This window comes from Phyllostomus hastatus, unplaced genomic scaffold (assembly GCF_019186645.2).
Source record: "Phyllostomus hastatus isolate PE091 unplaced genomic scaffold, TTU_PhHast_1.1 phas_contig_113, whole genome shotgun sequence".
NCBI classification, from domain to species: domain Eukaryota; kingdom Metazoa; phylum Chordata; class Mammalia; order Chiroptera; family Phyllostomidae; genus Phyllostomus; species Phyllostomus hastatus.
The window spans coordinates 14,135,087-14,151,757 of record NW_025333530.1 but is presented as its reverse complement, the minus strand read 5'-3'; the positions used below and the strand labels follow the sequence as shown (position 1 = coordinate 14,151,757).

The window sequence follows — 16,671 nt, the reverse complement described above, 5'->3', positions numbered from 1 at the left end:
TGTATTTTTCTCCCTACCTGATCCCTCCAGAATTTGGCATTCTGAAGGAGTGAATGATGACATAAGCTTTCTTTCCATAAACCCAATAAGACCAGTCATTAATAGTGGGTTTGTTAACCAAGACTTTGACTGGAATGTCACACCTGAAGGAGGCATGTATGGGTTCTGGTCATCACCAGAAAGCCCTGGGGAACTGGGATTGACTTTCGAAGCTAGTGTAAGCCCACAAGAAAAGCCTGGTACTTTGGTTGGTTGTGCAGTTCGTGCCAGTCTTTTCAGGGAAGGAACGAAGGTTACTTTCCTAAAAGATGGAACCTGTAAGCACAATGGAGGCCTCAAGGATTTGAGTGAAACAACCGGTACAGGTGAAGCCAGATGGTGGATGTGTGGCTCTGCTTCAGTGCCTTAAGGGGTGGACTGAGAAGTCAATCTAAAGGTTCCCTGTGAGTTCCAGCAAAGCAGACTTAAAGATCATAAGTTATCCAGGCTGTTCTTGGTGTGTTCATGGAAACAAACAATCAAAATTAAAAGCAGAACTCAAAGTAGTCCCTTTAATAATAGTGAGGGTGATCTTAGGAAGAAAAATTATCGTTTGAGGAAAATACAATACTCAGTATTGAACATCAGAAATGGTGCAACTGTCTTGAAGATTTGCTTTTCAATTTACAGGCACAAAGGATCTGTCAAATTGCCACTGTTAAATATCATTGTAGCAAGGGCCTTGTAACAAGATGTCTTCCCAAAAGACAGTCTCACAGGCACAGAGACTGGCTTGGGAATTTTTGTGTAAATTAACCTGTGTGTTCTTCTGTTTTTGTAGGGCATATGCCTAGAACCTCATTACCTGAGTGATTGATGGTAATACAGGCCTCACTTAAGGAGCCCAGTTTCATCATCGCCCCCTGAGACTCAATGGTTTGGCTGAACTAAGTGGTTGGGCTGGTGAAGGGTTCAGGTGATCTGTGGGCTTCACTTGGAACTGATTTTCCCTTTTCTGTCTTGATGGCTTGGACAGAAAGGGCCCAGAAATCTGAAAGGAGGGAAATCCTAATATATATATATATATATATATATATATATATATATATATATATATATATATATACCCCTCAGCCTGAGTGAAGTATAGTGGGCCAAAAGGGTTTCGGATAGGTGTAGCGTGCCTTGTACACCTTCCTCCAGATAAGCCATTCTTTACTTAAGTCCCTGACTTTGTCATTTAGTGGTTATGATTTAATTGTGCTTCCAACTCTTTACAAATCTGTAATTTCCAGAATATGACCAGGATGCCAACGGTCCAGTAATGCCAGCCTTTGGACACTAAGCCTGTGACTTCCTGGTGACGGCCAACTGACCAGGATTCTGTAAGGTCCTTCCCCTTACAGGAAGGAATCCCTCCCCCCCTTTCAGGGTACCCCTGACCCAAAGGTAGGTAGGACGATGTCCATGTCCAGCAGGAAGTAGTTACAAGAAGATGAGACCTTCATCCACTGTCCTTTATAAGATTATAAAGTGGGCATAAATCTGAAAGGAGGGATTTGTAACAGGGTGCATCCAAGAGGGGAGACCCAAATAGGGATTTGTAATAGGACCCAGAAGAACTTGGAGGTAATTGGCTCCACACCACAGGGCACACCTGCCCAGAATGCTGGCAGCTGTAGCCAATTGTGGGAGGAGCCGGAAATGGGGCTGCAGAAGAAGATTGGTGCTGGGATTTAAACCCAGCGAGGCAGCCATCAGACGTCTCTCTTTGGGACCAGACATCTCTCTTTTTTGGACCACACGTCTGTTTAGGACCATGTGATTTTGGTGTCTTGGTTGGGACCATGTGGCTTGGATGAGAGTCAGGACCACGAGGCTTTGGAAGTGTTCCCTTTTGCCACGTGGAGGGTACTGGGAGGACTGCATTTGTGGGGAACTTTAGTTTTTGTTATTTTGAATGAATAATAAATTCTTTTTCACTGAATCTCGGACATTGAGAGATATCTTTCTTTTGGCAGCAGACATAATGAACCTTGGGGGTTCCTTCGGGGAATAGTATATTGCCCTTTGAGGCCCCCCCGCTTGTTGTTCTGTAACACCTCCACCCTTTTTGAATGTTTATGGGAGCCAGGTGAAGTAAAGACCAAGCTTTTAGTGAGAAAAGTTGCTGTGGGATTTTAATAAAAACACATTTAATTTTAAATTGTGGATTTGCGTTAAAAGAAACCCCAGACTCATGATCATGACAGGAAACAGATGAGTCATGCCTCCTACTACTCAGTGTCCTCTAGGTTGGGGCTTGATAAAATCAGCACTAACTGCTTAAACCTGCCTCGTTCAGTTACCAGGGTGCTTCCCTAGGCAGGCACAGCCCACAGCACGCTTTTCTCTGTTCACATGTGGGGTTCACAGAACTTCCACTGGCAGTGCAGCATGGGCTCCGTGATATGATCCACCATTCCCAGAGATTGTGTGTATTCTGTGATAGTGTGTGCACTTGGGGGGGGGGTTTGGGAGGGGTAGAGAACTTTTGGGGAAGACAGGACAGACTCTGACTATAGCAATTTACAAAGTTCGGAAAACACACTTCAGTAGAATTTCCTCTTCAGTCAACGTTGGTCCATTTCCCCTCTCTCCTTACTAAGAGGAAGTTCCGTTAGCTCACAAAAGCACAGAATCACACATTCCTCGGCCTGGAAAAGCCCCTGGAGGAGGTTACTCAGTTTAATAATCAATGGGGCCTTCTGTTGGGGACTTTAATCCAAATTCCTGAGAAGCCTAAAAGTGTCTCACTGCCTGCTGTTTGGAAGAACCTGCTCAGTTTCTCCGGCAACCAGGGCTGTGCCAGGCAGTCTGAGGGCAGCTGGAAAGTGGAAGAGATCTGGCAGGAACTTCCCTCATGCTACCAGAGGGGAGCAGGCATGCCCTGCAGCCAGAGCTCATGGCTTTGGACACTCCTATCCTTCCAGCTGCACTGCTTTTCCTGAACTTGATGGCCTCATTCTCTCAGTGTTTACACCTTGGCCAGCCTTCATCCAACCTATCTCACAGGCTTTTCCTTGGGGCAGAAGCCATCTCCAACACTCATTTCCAGGAGAAAGTGACCTACACCTCTTACCAATCTGGCAAGGAGGCCTCCAGGGCAAAAGCCTGAGCAGGTTCCAAATGGTGTGATATTAGTCAAGTTCTCTGAAGGTGAGACGTCCCCACAACTTGTTATTTTCTTAGAGTGAAAAGGGGAGAGGCATCACTGGAGATGATTCAGGGGATGAGACAAGATGTCCTCAGTCCCTCCTCAAGGATCTAGGCTGGGACAAAGAGCAAAGTGCACCAGAGACTCAGGCCACCAGCCCTGGGTTTGCTCCACCCCCTGGGCTGAGCATGGGGAGAGATTCAAACCCACACACCTGTGGCTTTTCGTGGAAGGAGCAGGGTTTTAGAAGAGAATGCAGATTGCTTCCGCACTTAGAAGAAACAGCCGTAGATGCTCCAGGTCCATGGGAGCAGGTGGCAGGACTCCAGGGAGGTCTGGTTTGCTGTCTTCCTGGAAGGGAGGAGTTTCCAGGGTCGCCTTTCCAAGTAGTCAGAATTTACACCCAAAATACTGTTATACTTTCTACCTTTTTCTTTCCATTTTATGAAAGAACCCCCTGCATACTTTCATTTACATGCATTTTACTTGACTAATATCACACCATTTGGAACCTGCTCAGGCTTTGCCCTGGAGGCCTCCTTGCCATGCTCTTTCATTACATTACATACCTTTTACACTCCATTCCATTATTTTACATATTTTTACTACATATATTTTTGTTATCTTTCATTTTCACCGGTTTCCAAGAAAACTTGTCCATTTTCCTTTCAGCTTTAAATGCGAATGAGAAATATTTATGCACAGACTACCATGTGCCTGGCACAGTGTGAAACTCTTTACATGTGATCTCATTTAAACTGAATGACATTCACATGAGGAATTATTCCCAGTTAATAGATGATGCAATTGGAACTTAGAAAGGATCAGTAATTTGCCCAAAGTCATAGACAATAAATGTTGGCATGAGGACTTTGTACCTGAGTCTGTCTGATTTGAGCCTGAGTCCTCAGTTCTTAGGGTGACATCACACGTTTTATTCATTATCATCCCCAATTATCAACAACTTTATTCCTCCACCAGGTACTATGTCATCAGAAATCAGACTGATTTCACATGATTCCTTTGGTCTTGACAATTTGTTCGCATTAAAAACACATCACTCATTTAGAGTTTTGTGTTCAAGGCACATTCACAACCACTTTGTCAGGGGAACCTCACACCCCTAGGGATGAAACAAGTCAGGCATTGCTCTCTAGTTTTACAGATGAGAAAACAGATGAGGACAAGTGACTTTCCCAAGGTCACACAGCTAGAAGCAGTGGAGTCTGAACTGGAACTTCTGGGCTCTTGAAATACTCAGAATTCTTTCACTGTACTATGCTGCCTCCCAATAAATAAAAATAAATAAATAAATAAATAAATCACCCTTCCAAGGGAACCCTGAGGAATCTTCCCTCAAGCCTGTTTCCAGAGGGAGTTGTTACAAGGCTGGCATTTAGAGCTCACTGGCAGGGTGGAGGGGTTCTGGCTGGATTCCCTGGGCTAGCACATCTGTTCTCAGAAAGGCACAGAGAAATGCAAGGCCATGGGAAGACTTAGGAGGGTGTACCCCAGGCCTGTCACGCCTCCCAGTTCCTTGTCCATGGATTTTAAACCAGCTTTAAATTCATATTCCAAGCTGACTGCTGGGAAGCTGGGCCCACACCTGCCCCTTGTGGAGCTCAGTGTCTAGAGCTTTTACAGCATGATGCCATGGACTCTGCTCCACCTGTTAGCCCCAGCATGTGAAGGAAGCTGGCTCTGTGCAGACATGGGTTCTGTGGTGTATTTCTTCCCAGCCCAGGTCAGACACAGGTGGAAGCTTCACTAACATTCAGCATGGAGAGAACTTCATTCCACAGATGGGGTTCCTGAAACCCTCTGAAAAGTGGATGGTCCAAGGTCACACAGCTGAGCACTGAGAGAGCAAGATCACAGCCCAGGGCCCTGTCCCGGGGGCCTGAGGCTTGACGTCAGCAGCAGACAAGCTTAGGTCCTGACCCTGACCCTGAGGCAGACAAGGAGGTGCCCATACCCAGGGGCTACCTAAAGGGCTGAGTTCTGACCAACACAACACACATGATTTTTCTGGCACTGTTGGTAAATGATGTGGCAGCAAAATGAGGCTGATGAGTGGTGTGGCCACTGCAAGCCCCTCAGGGGGCTGCTGCTGTGTTGGCTGGAAAGAGGGACATGTCTGCATGTGGACATGAGACAGCCCCAGGGGGGTGAGTTCTAAGCCAGAAGCCCCCTTTTGGGTCTTAGTTCCTTTTATTTTCCCCTGTGGCTCCATTATGATAGCTAACTGACTGACTGGCTGACCAGTACAGAACCACCATAAGATCTATGACAAGCTTCCTGTCTTGGGGGCCTGCTAGTGAGGGAGCTTCTCCACAGGGCCCATTCCAGGCTGGTTAGTGGTCAGGTGACCCTTTCAGGGATTAAACTTGGTCATTGCTCCTTCCTTCTCCCCATAGAAATGACCCCTGCTCTGGGGCCCTGAAGACTGCATCCTTCCAGTCTCCATCTCACTGGAGGATCTGACACATGGCTGGCATAAGGGGGGAGACCTGGGTCGGAGCTGGCTTCCCCCAGCATCTTCACCATAACTCCAGAAGCCCCATGATTCCACTGATCAAATACTACTCATTATATAGGAAGTCCTGAGGAGAGAGGAGGTCTCTGACTTGTCCTTCTCAGCTCTGCCAGAGTCAGCAGGGCCCTGTCTATAGAAGAGGCCACCCACACACTCTGCTGGTCAGTGAGATGGCCTCCTCCCGCCCAGGACCTCAGCCAGCACTGCTGGGCCCCACTGGGCTTGCAGAAAGGTGCCCAGACTGGCATCATGTTTCACTTCTGACTCCTGGGGCCCTTCCTCCTAGTCCATGAAGGACATGACGGGAATCAAAAGCAGCCCCTTTGCCTGAGTCACTCATTGGAATGCAGAGTGGCAATCAGTGGCATGGTGACCAGGTCCGAGTCAACACTGCCCAGAAGACTGCCTGGGGCTACCACACAGTCCAGAGGGGCAATACCATGGGCAAAGCTCCAATTAGATGTTCCTAGGTCACCACAGCTGGGCAAGCCCAAGAGTGACCACTCCTCCATTGGGTGGTTCCACTGTCCAGTTGGGGCCCATGAGGGAGCAACAGTCACTTCTGGGGGATCCTGTTTCAAATAGCCCTTGGCCAGGACTGGTGGAGGCCAGGCTTCCTCAGCATCCAGGCACATCCTGAGTGGGGGGCCAAAGCCATCTGTTGAGGAGGACTCTTCTTTCAGGCAGCTTTCCTTGGCTGCCTTCTCCTCTGTGCTTCTGGTCTGTTTTAGGTAGCCCTGAAATGTCACCACAGCTGGGTCTTCTTTCTTAGTCACCTCAGGCCCCAGAGGACTGACCTGGCCTGAAGCTGAGCCATCTTGTACATCCCCCGGCTGCCCTTCAGAGTTTTGCACAAGGCCAATGCCGCTGTCATCCTGGCCCTGGCTATTACTCCTCACCTGCTGCTCCCAGCTGGGCACTATGCCCAGACTCAGGTTGGGCTCCTGCAAGCAGATTCCACTATCTGTGCTATTGCTGCTGCCACCACTGCAGCTATTGTCCAGATCCAAGGAGGCTCCCTTTCCCAGAGTTCTCTCGGCCTTGGGGTGAGGGTCAGGGAGGAGGAACTGGGGCTCTTCAGTCTGCAAGGATGGCTTGGCACTGCCAAAGCCACTGTCTGTGCTGCCATGCAGCTCTGAGTTCCTCAGCTCCAGGGACACTTTGGAGAAGGCCTCCTCATCGATAGGATGGATGGTGTCTTGGGTCTCTGGGCTGGGAAGCTGACCGATAAGGTTGAAGGGACTGGGCTTCTCGAACACCTGGAGAGGAGAGGGCAGAGTGGGTAAGGCAGAGAGTCATCTATAGGAACCCACCCCAGTGTTGCCAGGGGGAAGCCATGGGTCAGTCCAATGTGGGGCACTCTAGGAGATAGTACTCCAAAGGAAGGGGACTACAGAGCCTGGCCACTGCCACTTGTTCCTTTCATTGTGTTTCAGAATTTTTTCCTTCAAATGAAACTCTCAGTTCAGCTTAGAACTAGATACAGAAAAAGCCTGCATTCTTGGAGCCCACATGGAATGACAGGAGGATTGGGAGTGGTCAGCCTTCTCAATGGCTGTGCTTTCAAGCAGAAAGCAGACAGGACCCACCTTCATCTAACAGTAGCTTTCAAACTCTTTTGACTATGACCCAAAATAAGAAATGTGTTATACAATAACCTGTATGTAAGTAGCCCATAAATATATAACATATATAAATAACTAAAACCAGTTTCACCAAACACTTATTGCTACCTGCGTACTATGATCTATTGTATTGTATTGTTCTATTGTATTGTATTCTCTACCCTATTCATTTCTGTTTTTAAAATGCATGATGTAAAACACCAAATTCATTTCTTCCTTCCCTGAGTTGTGACTTGCACAAACATAGGCTGGCTGTAGTGTGGGAACAAGCATAGAACTAGCAGCTGAAGACAACATTAATTGCTGAAGACCCCAGGGCCTTTAATGTGAGCTCTTCTGCCCCAGTCACAGTGGTGTTCTTTCTGCACAGGAACATATCAGTGTGGTGCTATCTCAGGGCCTTTGCACATGCTACTCTTTCTGGTTGGAATACTCTTCTCTTAGCACTTTCCATGGTTGTGTCTTTCAGGTCTCAGCTTGAATGTCACCTTACAGGGGCCCTTCTGATCGCCCATTCTTGCCACATTGACCTAGTTTACTTCCACCCAGAACTTAGTTTCTCCAATTATGTTACAATTTTTTCTCATCCATCCCACAGCCTACCAACATGCATGCACACACAATTATTCCCTACCCCCAAAAGGATACCAAACTTCTGGAGGGTAGCCGCTATCTAGTCTTGTTTGCCACTCTGTTCCCAAAGCTTAAACTGAGCTTTGTTGTAGGTATTCATAAAGTTTGTTGACTGATTTACTGATTCACTATGGCACATCTGCCCTCATTCCTTTTGTATGTGATGACTAATGCAACTCTTATTGGTTGAGTTCCCATTAACATTACATAGATGGAAATTAAAAATGTGTATTCTGAAGCCAGATTTCATGGGTTCAGATCTCAGCACTGCCTCTTAACAGCTGTGCCACTTTGGCCAAATTAATTTTCCCTCTCTGTGCTTTAGTCCCTCACCTGTAAAATGGAAATAATGACAGTACTTGCCTCCTCATGTTGCAGTTAATGCATGTAACAAGCTTAGAGTGATGCTTGGTAGATAAAAAGCACTCAGTAAATATTTGGTAAATTCAGTTTTACTCTCCAATAATTCTCTAAGGAAGCACTATTATCTCTACTTTCTAGAGGAGAAAATTAAACTTCAGAGAAGTTAAGTGATTTGCCCAAAGTCACACAGCAGTAAAGCACAAACCTGGAATTTGTATGCAACTGTCCTGATCTGAAATCTCCACTTGTCCAATAATACCTTGATATATTGTTGAAAGGTCAGATCACAACAACTAATGAATGAGAACAAACTAAGGAATGTGAAAGTGCTCTGTTCACTACAAGTTATTCACCTAGTTAGTAACGACCATGGTCATTTGATGTAGGAATTGGGCTGTATTTGTCTTGAGGAGGAAGAAATTCCCAAGGACAACTCAATTCTGTGATCCAAATGTGCAGAAGAAAAAAGAAACCAGAGGTTGGCTGTCATCTCTTCTGGCATTTTTGGCTGCTCCACATTTGCACTTTTCCTAGATGTTTTCCTGGTGCCTGACTAATAATATTCCATCCAGTGTACCAGGACCTCCCACCTGCACCCCTCTGCTCTCTAGTTATGCATCCTGAAAGCCAGCCCTCTGGTGCACTCTTCTCCATCCCAGCCCATCCCAGCCCATCCCAGCCCATCCCAGCCTGGGCCCTGCACATAGAACATGCTCAAAGTACTTGTCAAATAGGCCGATGCATGCGTTTGTGGATCATGAATCTGCCTAGTGCACAGAAAAAGGACATGCTTCAGCTAGACATGGAGAAGCACTTTATAAGTCCCACAGGCTGTGGGAGCTGCCTGGTCTCAGTCTCCTTGTCATATTTCTCTATCCAGGGCCCTGCAGCTAGGAGCACAGTTCTTTTTTGCTTGGACAAAGACCCTAATTACACTGGGCAGTTCCACCCCTCTTCTCTCCCTGCCTCCCCACTTCCTGGAGTTCTTATTAAAAATAATTTCAGAGGGTATTTTTCTCTGTCCTTGTTTTTCCCAAAGACTATGGCATCCCTCTGGATGGTCTCTTTCCAGCCATGAGCTGGTTGTGGGGTACTTGGCAGGCAACCTAAATCCCAGGCCAGAGAGAGGCTGAGGTTTGGAAATACTGTTTAGTGCTGGAAGTTCAGTTTTGGAGGCTGGCTGATTATGGGTGCAGCATTTATAGCACTGTGTAGGAACAGGAGACATCGGGAAGGGCTCAGCTATCCCAGCTTCCTTCATAAACCCCTCCTCTGCAGCATCCAATCTCTCCGGCATCGAACCACTCTGAACACAGCCCAAGGGCCAGCACTTTCAGCCCTTTGTCCTTCCTCTTCCAGAGCACTCTTCCAGCCCCTGAGATGGGAAAGACTGGGCTCCATCTGACTGTCCCTGTTGTATGACCCTGTGTCTGTAACGATCTCTCTATACCTCAGTTTTCTCACATATAAAATGAGGTAGTAATGCACAGGGGCTGGTCCATGGCCAATTATTAGTTAAATAGCAACAAGATGACATGTGGGAGATTGGTACTACTCAGTACATATGTTATCTGGGCCACTAGAAGACAACGTTTTCAGCACTGGGCTTTTTGGTCGAGTTCTCCCTCTCTCCTGATGGTGTTTAATAAAGCTTTTCCTGATAACATCCAGGCTGAGGGAAGGGACAGTCTGGAATTGAGCACCTGTCTTCTGAAGTCTTGCTGGGGCTGGGAAGGACAGGGCAGTGCCCTGAGACTTACCAGGACAGAAGGTAGTATTCCCCTGCGCCTCACATACAGCTGAAGGGCCAGGAGGGCCAGGACTCCACAGAGCAGCAGGACAAAGGTGAAGAAGATGCTGAGATTGGTCATGGTGAAATCTGTAGGCCCAGAGAGATGCATTTGTGGTCGGGCACCATGGAACATGGAGGGGTAGTCCTTGGGGATCCCACAGCCACTCTTGGAAGCCACTCAGTGAGTGGCTCAGGAGATCCCCACCACCCCAGGCTACCTCTAGACCACAACTCTGGACATGTCTGGGTTCTTGGGAATCCCTGCCTGGCCTCCCAACCTTGGCCCTGAAGGATCTTCTCATTAGATAAAGTGGCTCCACTGCAGGCTCTCTGTACTCACCCCATTGCATGAAGAGCAGTGAGTTGGGATGGTACAGCAGGTAAGAATGGAGGGTTTAGCAACCAGACCTGGGTTCAAATCCCAGCCCCACCACTTACTAGCTGTGAGGCTGTGAACAGATTACTCAGCTTCTCTGAGCCTCAGTTTCCTGATCTATAAAATGGGAAAAATAATGGTGCTCACTACATAAGATGGTTGTAAAATAGATAGCACTTACCATCTACCAAGTCCTTTACTTAAGTTATCTGATCCTTATAACAACCTTAGGAGGGAAATACTATTTTCATCCTTATTTTTATAGATTAGGATCCCAAGGTGCAGAGAGGTTAAGTAACTTGCCCAAGGCCATATACTTCTTAAGTGGGAAAGCAGGAATTTGAACCCAGACCTCTACACAAAGCTATTTCTTATATCAATGAGTGAATACAGAAAAAGCTCTTAAGGCTGCTTGACAAACAGATGGTGCCTTACCCTGCTTAAATAGAAGAGAGGCTTAAATGGCAATGAGTTTATGAGTGCCCTCAATGAAATTCAGTGTACTATAAAAATGTAAGTACTCACTTTGGTCTTTGATGAACCCTGAGCACACTGGAATGGGCACCCCTAGTGCATAATTCATTGTGCACTTGACATGTGCTCTCCTGAGTTGCTGGTTACAGCTTCCACTGGTCATGCCCTGTCCCCAAATAAGATCCTCAGGGCAGGACCACAGTCTTCACATCCTAAATCCTCTCCTCCCTCCGCTTCCCAGTGCAGGCTGAGAACCTGGCATAGTATTTATTGATTTTAGCAGCTGTGGCAAGGAGTCAGCTGTTTTGTTTCCTTTGAGGGGTAGGGAAGTAGGGAAGGCCCTTTGTGATTCAAATCTAAGAGAGGACAGCAGGGGATTGGAAGAAACAGGAAGTACCACTGCTGACTGAGGGTGGCCTGTGGGTTTCTGGGAGGCACAGCTGTGCTCAAGTGGAAGCACTGCAGGATCAGGAGACCTGGCTCTGCCCTAAGATGTGCCTTACATGTACTAAGTTTCAGTTTCCTCATTTCTAAAATGGGGACAATAGGAGATCTCTCACAGGGCTCTCGAGGATGGAGATGGAGAACTGTTTGGGGCCTGCCTAGCATAGCGCCTGACATCAGCAACTTTTTGGATTGTGTAAAGCCCTTTCTGCCCTGCCATGTGGTCTGAATTGCAGCCCTGACCGACTCACACTGCCGGGAAACAACGATGCACGTCTCCTCGGACCATATCCCCTTGTTGATGCGGGAGCTCACAGACGGTTTCACCTGAACACAGAACTCTCCCACCTCGCCAGGAGTTGGGAAGCTGAAGTTTTCATGTTTTACCTTCTTTGTGAGCTGAAATTAAAACAACAGCAATAAACAAAATACCCTTGTTTCATGACACATGGAGGATGAGAGCTGGAGGGGCCATTAGAGATGATCTAGGTCAATCTCCTTCAGTATTCTTTTTCTAAGATAACAAACCCTGCATAATCAACACAGCCCAAGGTCTCTGTAATCACCATGGTTCATTTTGTATTAAAAGAGAAAAGGAATTGTTTTATAGATGCCAAGAACCTTCCCAGAAGGGGTTGGAATCTACTGTGGTGGAAGGCAAAGAGGATGAATTTTGCAGATCCAGAGACCTCCCATTTATGGGGTGTCCTTGGGCAATCACACAGCTCCCTGGAGCTCATATCCCCATTTATACAATGGGTAAAATACCCACCTTCAAGAGGATAGGAGATAGTAGTCACAAAATGTCTCCTGTGGTGCCTGGCACTTAGTAGGTAGTATCTTCCTTGCTACCTGGCAAGAGCACCCATTTGAGGGCTGAAGTCATCTCAATTCCCTTCCCTGCCCCTATGACCATACAACCTTCCTCTGTTAGCATGAGAGAGGTGAGGGTTGGTAGAGCCCACTACCTATGGTCTTTGGAATCCCATACCTTATTGTGTCCTGGCACCTTGCGAATTGCAATCTCATACTCGCGGAAGTGTGGGAAGATGCTTTCATATGTGTCACCTTCAGGGGCCATCTTGGGCCTGGGCGGTTGGATCTCTCCGAGGATGAGGCCACTGTGCACCTCTAGCTTCACACTGCCAACTGTCAGATTCACTGCACAGGGAGGCAAACCATGCAGGTCAGGGGAGGGCCTGGATCCCCCACTCATGCTTGGCCTCTAGGGTCAAGCTTTACATACCCCAAAACAGGTTTTCCAACATAGCAGACCATTAGGACTTCCTGGGGAACACATTAAAAAACAGATGCCCTGGGCCTACTCAAGACAGTGAATCTAAATTTTTGAAGCAGGGCCATGGAAACATCCAGTATTGTAAACATACTCCCCAGGTAATGTTTCCAACGCCAGTTTAGAAGTGGCCTTCAGACAGGCATTTGGGAGTCACTGACCTAGACCATCCTAGACCATCCGTTCTGGCTCTGAATTCTGCAGTGCAGGCTTGTCACAGAGACAGAGCTCTGTAGATCCCAATCTGCAGAATGGAAGAGCCCCACTGAGGTTGGGACTTATCCTTTTCTTCTATCTCTGCAAAGAGAGACTCCTACCTTTTCCTCAGTAGTTATCTCCCCACTTCAAAACCTCAAACCCTGACCCTTGAGGGTCCATCCCTAATGGGGTCGGGGGGTACCTGCTCCAATTCTGCTTGCTGCTTGCTTCCCTGTGTTGAATACTTTGTGAATTTGCTTCCTCTTCAGAACCCTCTAAATACACAGTTCTGACCCTTGTGACTGAGCTGCCCCAACTCACCCGAAGACTTCTCTTCTGTAGGATAAGCAACTCCAGTTCCCTTTTAAATCTTGAACAACTTGATTATTTTCATCTAAACCTTCTCCAAAATCCTGACTCAGGTTTGTTTGAACAACTAGGTCCCTGGTCAAGAAGCCAGGCTAACATGGTAAGCTCTGGGAACATGGAGAACAGTTCTGGACTAGAGCTTCTGGCTGGAAAGGACCCCGAAAGTCATGTTCTAGGCCCAGGAGAGAAAAAAGCACCTTCATCTATGGAGAAGCGGGTCCTGGTGATAGTCCAGTTGGAGTGCTTTCTCCCATCCACTGCCCGGACTTTGGCTCGGTAGCCGTTGTTGTGGTACAGGTCTAGGGTCACCATGGTGAGATCACAGCACGGCACCAGGGTCTGGCTACAGCTAGAGATGGACTTCCAGAGCTCCATTCCATAACTGGGGAGAAAGCAGGGTAGGCATTGGTTCACACTTTTGTTCAAACCTATCTCCTTTAACAGGGAAGCAAGAGGCCAGGGGAGAGGGTTGCCATGATGGTACAGCCCTCAGGATATTTTCTCTAGTTCAGGGCATCTCATTGCAAGGCAATCTCCCATGGTTCTGGGGCCTATACCAACTTCTCTGTGTTCTAAAAGACTCTTAGACTGAAATATGAGTAGCTCAAACCCAACTCCTCCAAAAGACTGGCTACTCACTGCAACACAGCCTAATCTGTCCCTTCTCCCAACTACATTTGCAATCATTAGGGTTTCTTTGTTTTCTAACTACATTATGGGTACTTTTCCTGTTTTTCCAATAAGATAGAAAAATCCTGAGGGTAAAGGCAATACTGTGGCTTTCTCACCCCCTGTCAACTGATGGATATGTGTCAGGGTCCTTCCTGGTATATTTCTGTAACAAGGCAGGTATCTTTCTGTGTCAGGGCAATAGAAGGGGATGGACTCACCTACTTCTTTCTTCTTCCCTTTTCCTTACCTCAGGAGCTCCACTTCATAGTAGGTACTTTCAGACTGATTCTGGATGGGCATCCAGTGGAGGATGTGATGGAAAAACTCTGCTTCAAACCACACAGATGGAGGGCTGGGCAGTTCTGTCCCTGGGAAGAAGGGTATGAGTATCAGAGCTAGCAGAGCCCACCCCCAGGGACAAAGATGGTGATGGCAATATGGCGGCAAGCATTTTAACAGCTCCCATTTATTGAGTACTTTATTATGAGCTGAGTGCTCTGCTAATACTCTACACATATGGTCTCATTCAATGATCACAATAGCCCTACAAGGTAGGCATTTATTACCCCAATTTTACTGAGAAGAAATGAAGGCTCAGAGAGGCTAAGTGATTTGCTCAAGGCAATGGGGCTAGTAAGGGGAAGAGTGGGGCCTTGAATGCAAATGTGTCTGATTCCAGAACAGATGTGTCCTTGAATCAGTGTTCTGTGTAGTTTGTGATCAGAAGCAGAAGTGGCCTGGCTCTGCCACCCTGCCCCTGCTCCAGCCCCATTCCAAGGCCTGCCCTCAATCCTCACACCTGGTTCCTATCCTAGCTCCAGCACCAGGCCTTCTCTTTGGAGTTCTTTGGGCACACAGATACCCTGCTTGTTGGCATCTGACTGTTTCTCTTCATAGGTCTGCTGCACAACCCCAAGCTGAGGGCTTGCCCCATTCCCCAGCTTCTAAAAAGGCTTTACCCATGGCCAGGTGCCCAGCCTTGAGTTGGGTGAGAACATACAGAATAAAGCAGCTCTTTTCACAAAGAGTGAACATCCTTGGCTCCATGGTGAGACACTAAATACTAGTGCCTGTCTTTCTCCCCTTCCCTCTCAACACATATCATTCACCTTGGGAAATGGCAACTTCAGGAGTTTCAAACTAGTACTTGCCAGTGTGATTGGGCAAACTATTAAACCTCACTGAATCTTTTTTCTCATTTGTAAGAGTACAACAAATACACCTACATTAAAAGTCTTGCCTATCAAGAGCAATGAAATAAGTCAAGGCTAATATCCACACCCAGTTCCTCTTCTCTCCTTGATCCCTCAATGTCTCTTGTCTGTTAGCAACTCTCTCAGGCTTCCCTTGTTCCCTAACTTCTCATCATCTCTCTAATAATGCTTCTTCTTTTCTGACTGTTATATTCACTTAGAAAGTATGCCTGTCTCTTGCTCTATTTCTTATATTGTCTTTGATCTTCAAGTCTGTGCCTCAATTTCTAAACATTAGGTGGAAAGTGAAAAATGCAGCAGGTCTTTGTGGTGTTTGGGCTGCACATCCCCAACTCAACTCTTGATCATGTGAATGGGTGACTGCAGGTTTTACTTTGTATTTTGGCATGTAGAAGAGATTACAGTCCCTACTCTCCCTGCTTCTGCTCTTGGCCCCTCCACCTCCCCCCTCTTTCATTCTCTCTCCAGGGTTTGCTCTTCTCAGTTACAGAAACTTTCTGGCACAGCTGACTGAGTTAGGAGACTGAAGTAAGGGGTAGAACTAGGCAGGAGAGAGGCAGATGGCAGTGGGAGTGCCTTAGGGGATAAAAAAAAGGAGCGGGGATAGGTGTAGTGGAGGAAAACAGCTGGGGGTGGGAGAGAGATGCACAGGGCAGAGACAGGTTAATTGGAGGGCTAAGGGAAGGTAGGGTAAGATGGGGGATCAAAGTAATTCCTGAGAGGGATAGCAGTGCGATCATTTGAAGTAGAACAACAAAAAAGCCAGCGATAAAGTTATGACTCCTCAGGGGCAGCGGACGACGAGTTAGGGAAGAAAGTCATTTAACTTCTCTACCCTCCCCACCCCCGCCGCACCCCCCACACACCCTCCAAGGAATCTCAGCATGTACCGCTTCCACAAAGGGTGAGCCTGAGACCCAGGTTTGCCAGAATGAGAGCGATTGCGAGAAGGTAACGGATGCCCCTTTCTCCAGAGGGCCAGCCAGAGGGCCTTTCTCCGGGGGGGGGGCGGTGTCCGTGGGGCGCAGAAATTTCTTGTAAAGGTGACGACAGTGGGGGTCGGGTCTGATCACCACACAGCTCAGCCGGGCGGGTGAGGCTTGGGCAGGGCCTGGCCGAACCTGATCCTTACCTTGAGCTCCGGAGCGGAGGCTGAGGAGAGCGGTCAGCGACACTAGCAGGCAAGGCAGCATCCTGGGCGCCCAGCATCCTCTGGGGTCTGGGCCAACGCCAACGCTTCGAGCCTCCAGCAGCGGCTCCGCGGGGCAGGGACTGAAAACTCTGGCCAGCCGCCCCACCCACGCCCCGTGTGGCTAACGTCAGCGGGGCGGGGCCTCGAGGGAGCTGAGTCCCCCAGCCAGTGCACAGCCTCCGCCTCCGACCTCCCCTGCTGGCCTGGAGGATGCAGCTGCACTGCGAGTGCGCTACCTTCCTGGGCGGGGGCGGGGCTCCGGCCAACTCTCCCAACCCACCCTGTCACCTACCCCACCCCCCCCACCCCGCCTG

General features: G+C 48.0%; 1 protein-coding gene across 1 annotated transcript; it reads right to left on the bottom strand.

Moving 5' to 3' along the window:
- Positions 1-3,761: 3,761 nt before the first annotated feature.
- Positions 3,762-16,452, bottom strand: IL10RA (interleukin 10 receptor subunit alpha). The gene is made up of 7 exons (XM_045839280.1): positions 16,298-16,452; positions 14,199-14,319; positions 13,477-13,661; positions 12,410-12,579; positions 11,670-11,817; positions 10,093-10,211; positions 3,762-6,970 (listed from the first exon to the last, which is right to left on the bottom strand). Exons 1-7 carry the CDS (start codon positions 16,356-16,358, stop codon positions 6,044-6,046), a joined length of 1,731 nt encoding a protein of 576 aa, XP_045695236.1. The 5' UTR covers positions 16,359-16,452; the 3' UTR covers positions 3,762-6,043.
- Positions 16,453-16,671: the final 219 nt, after the last annotated feature.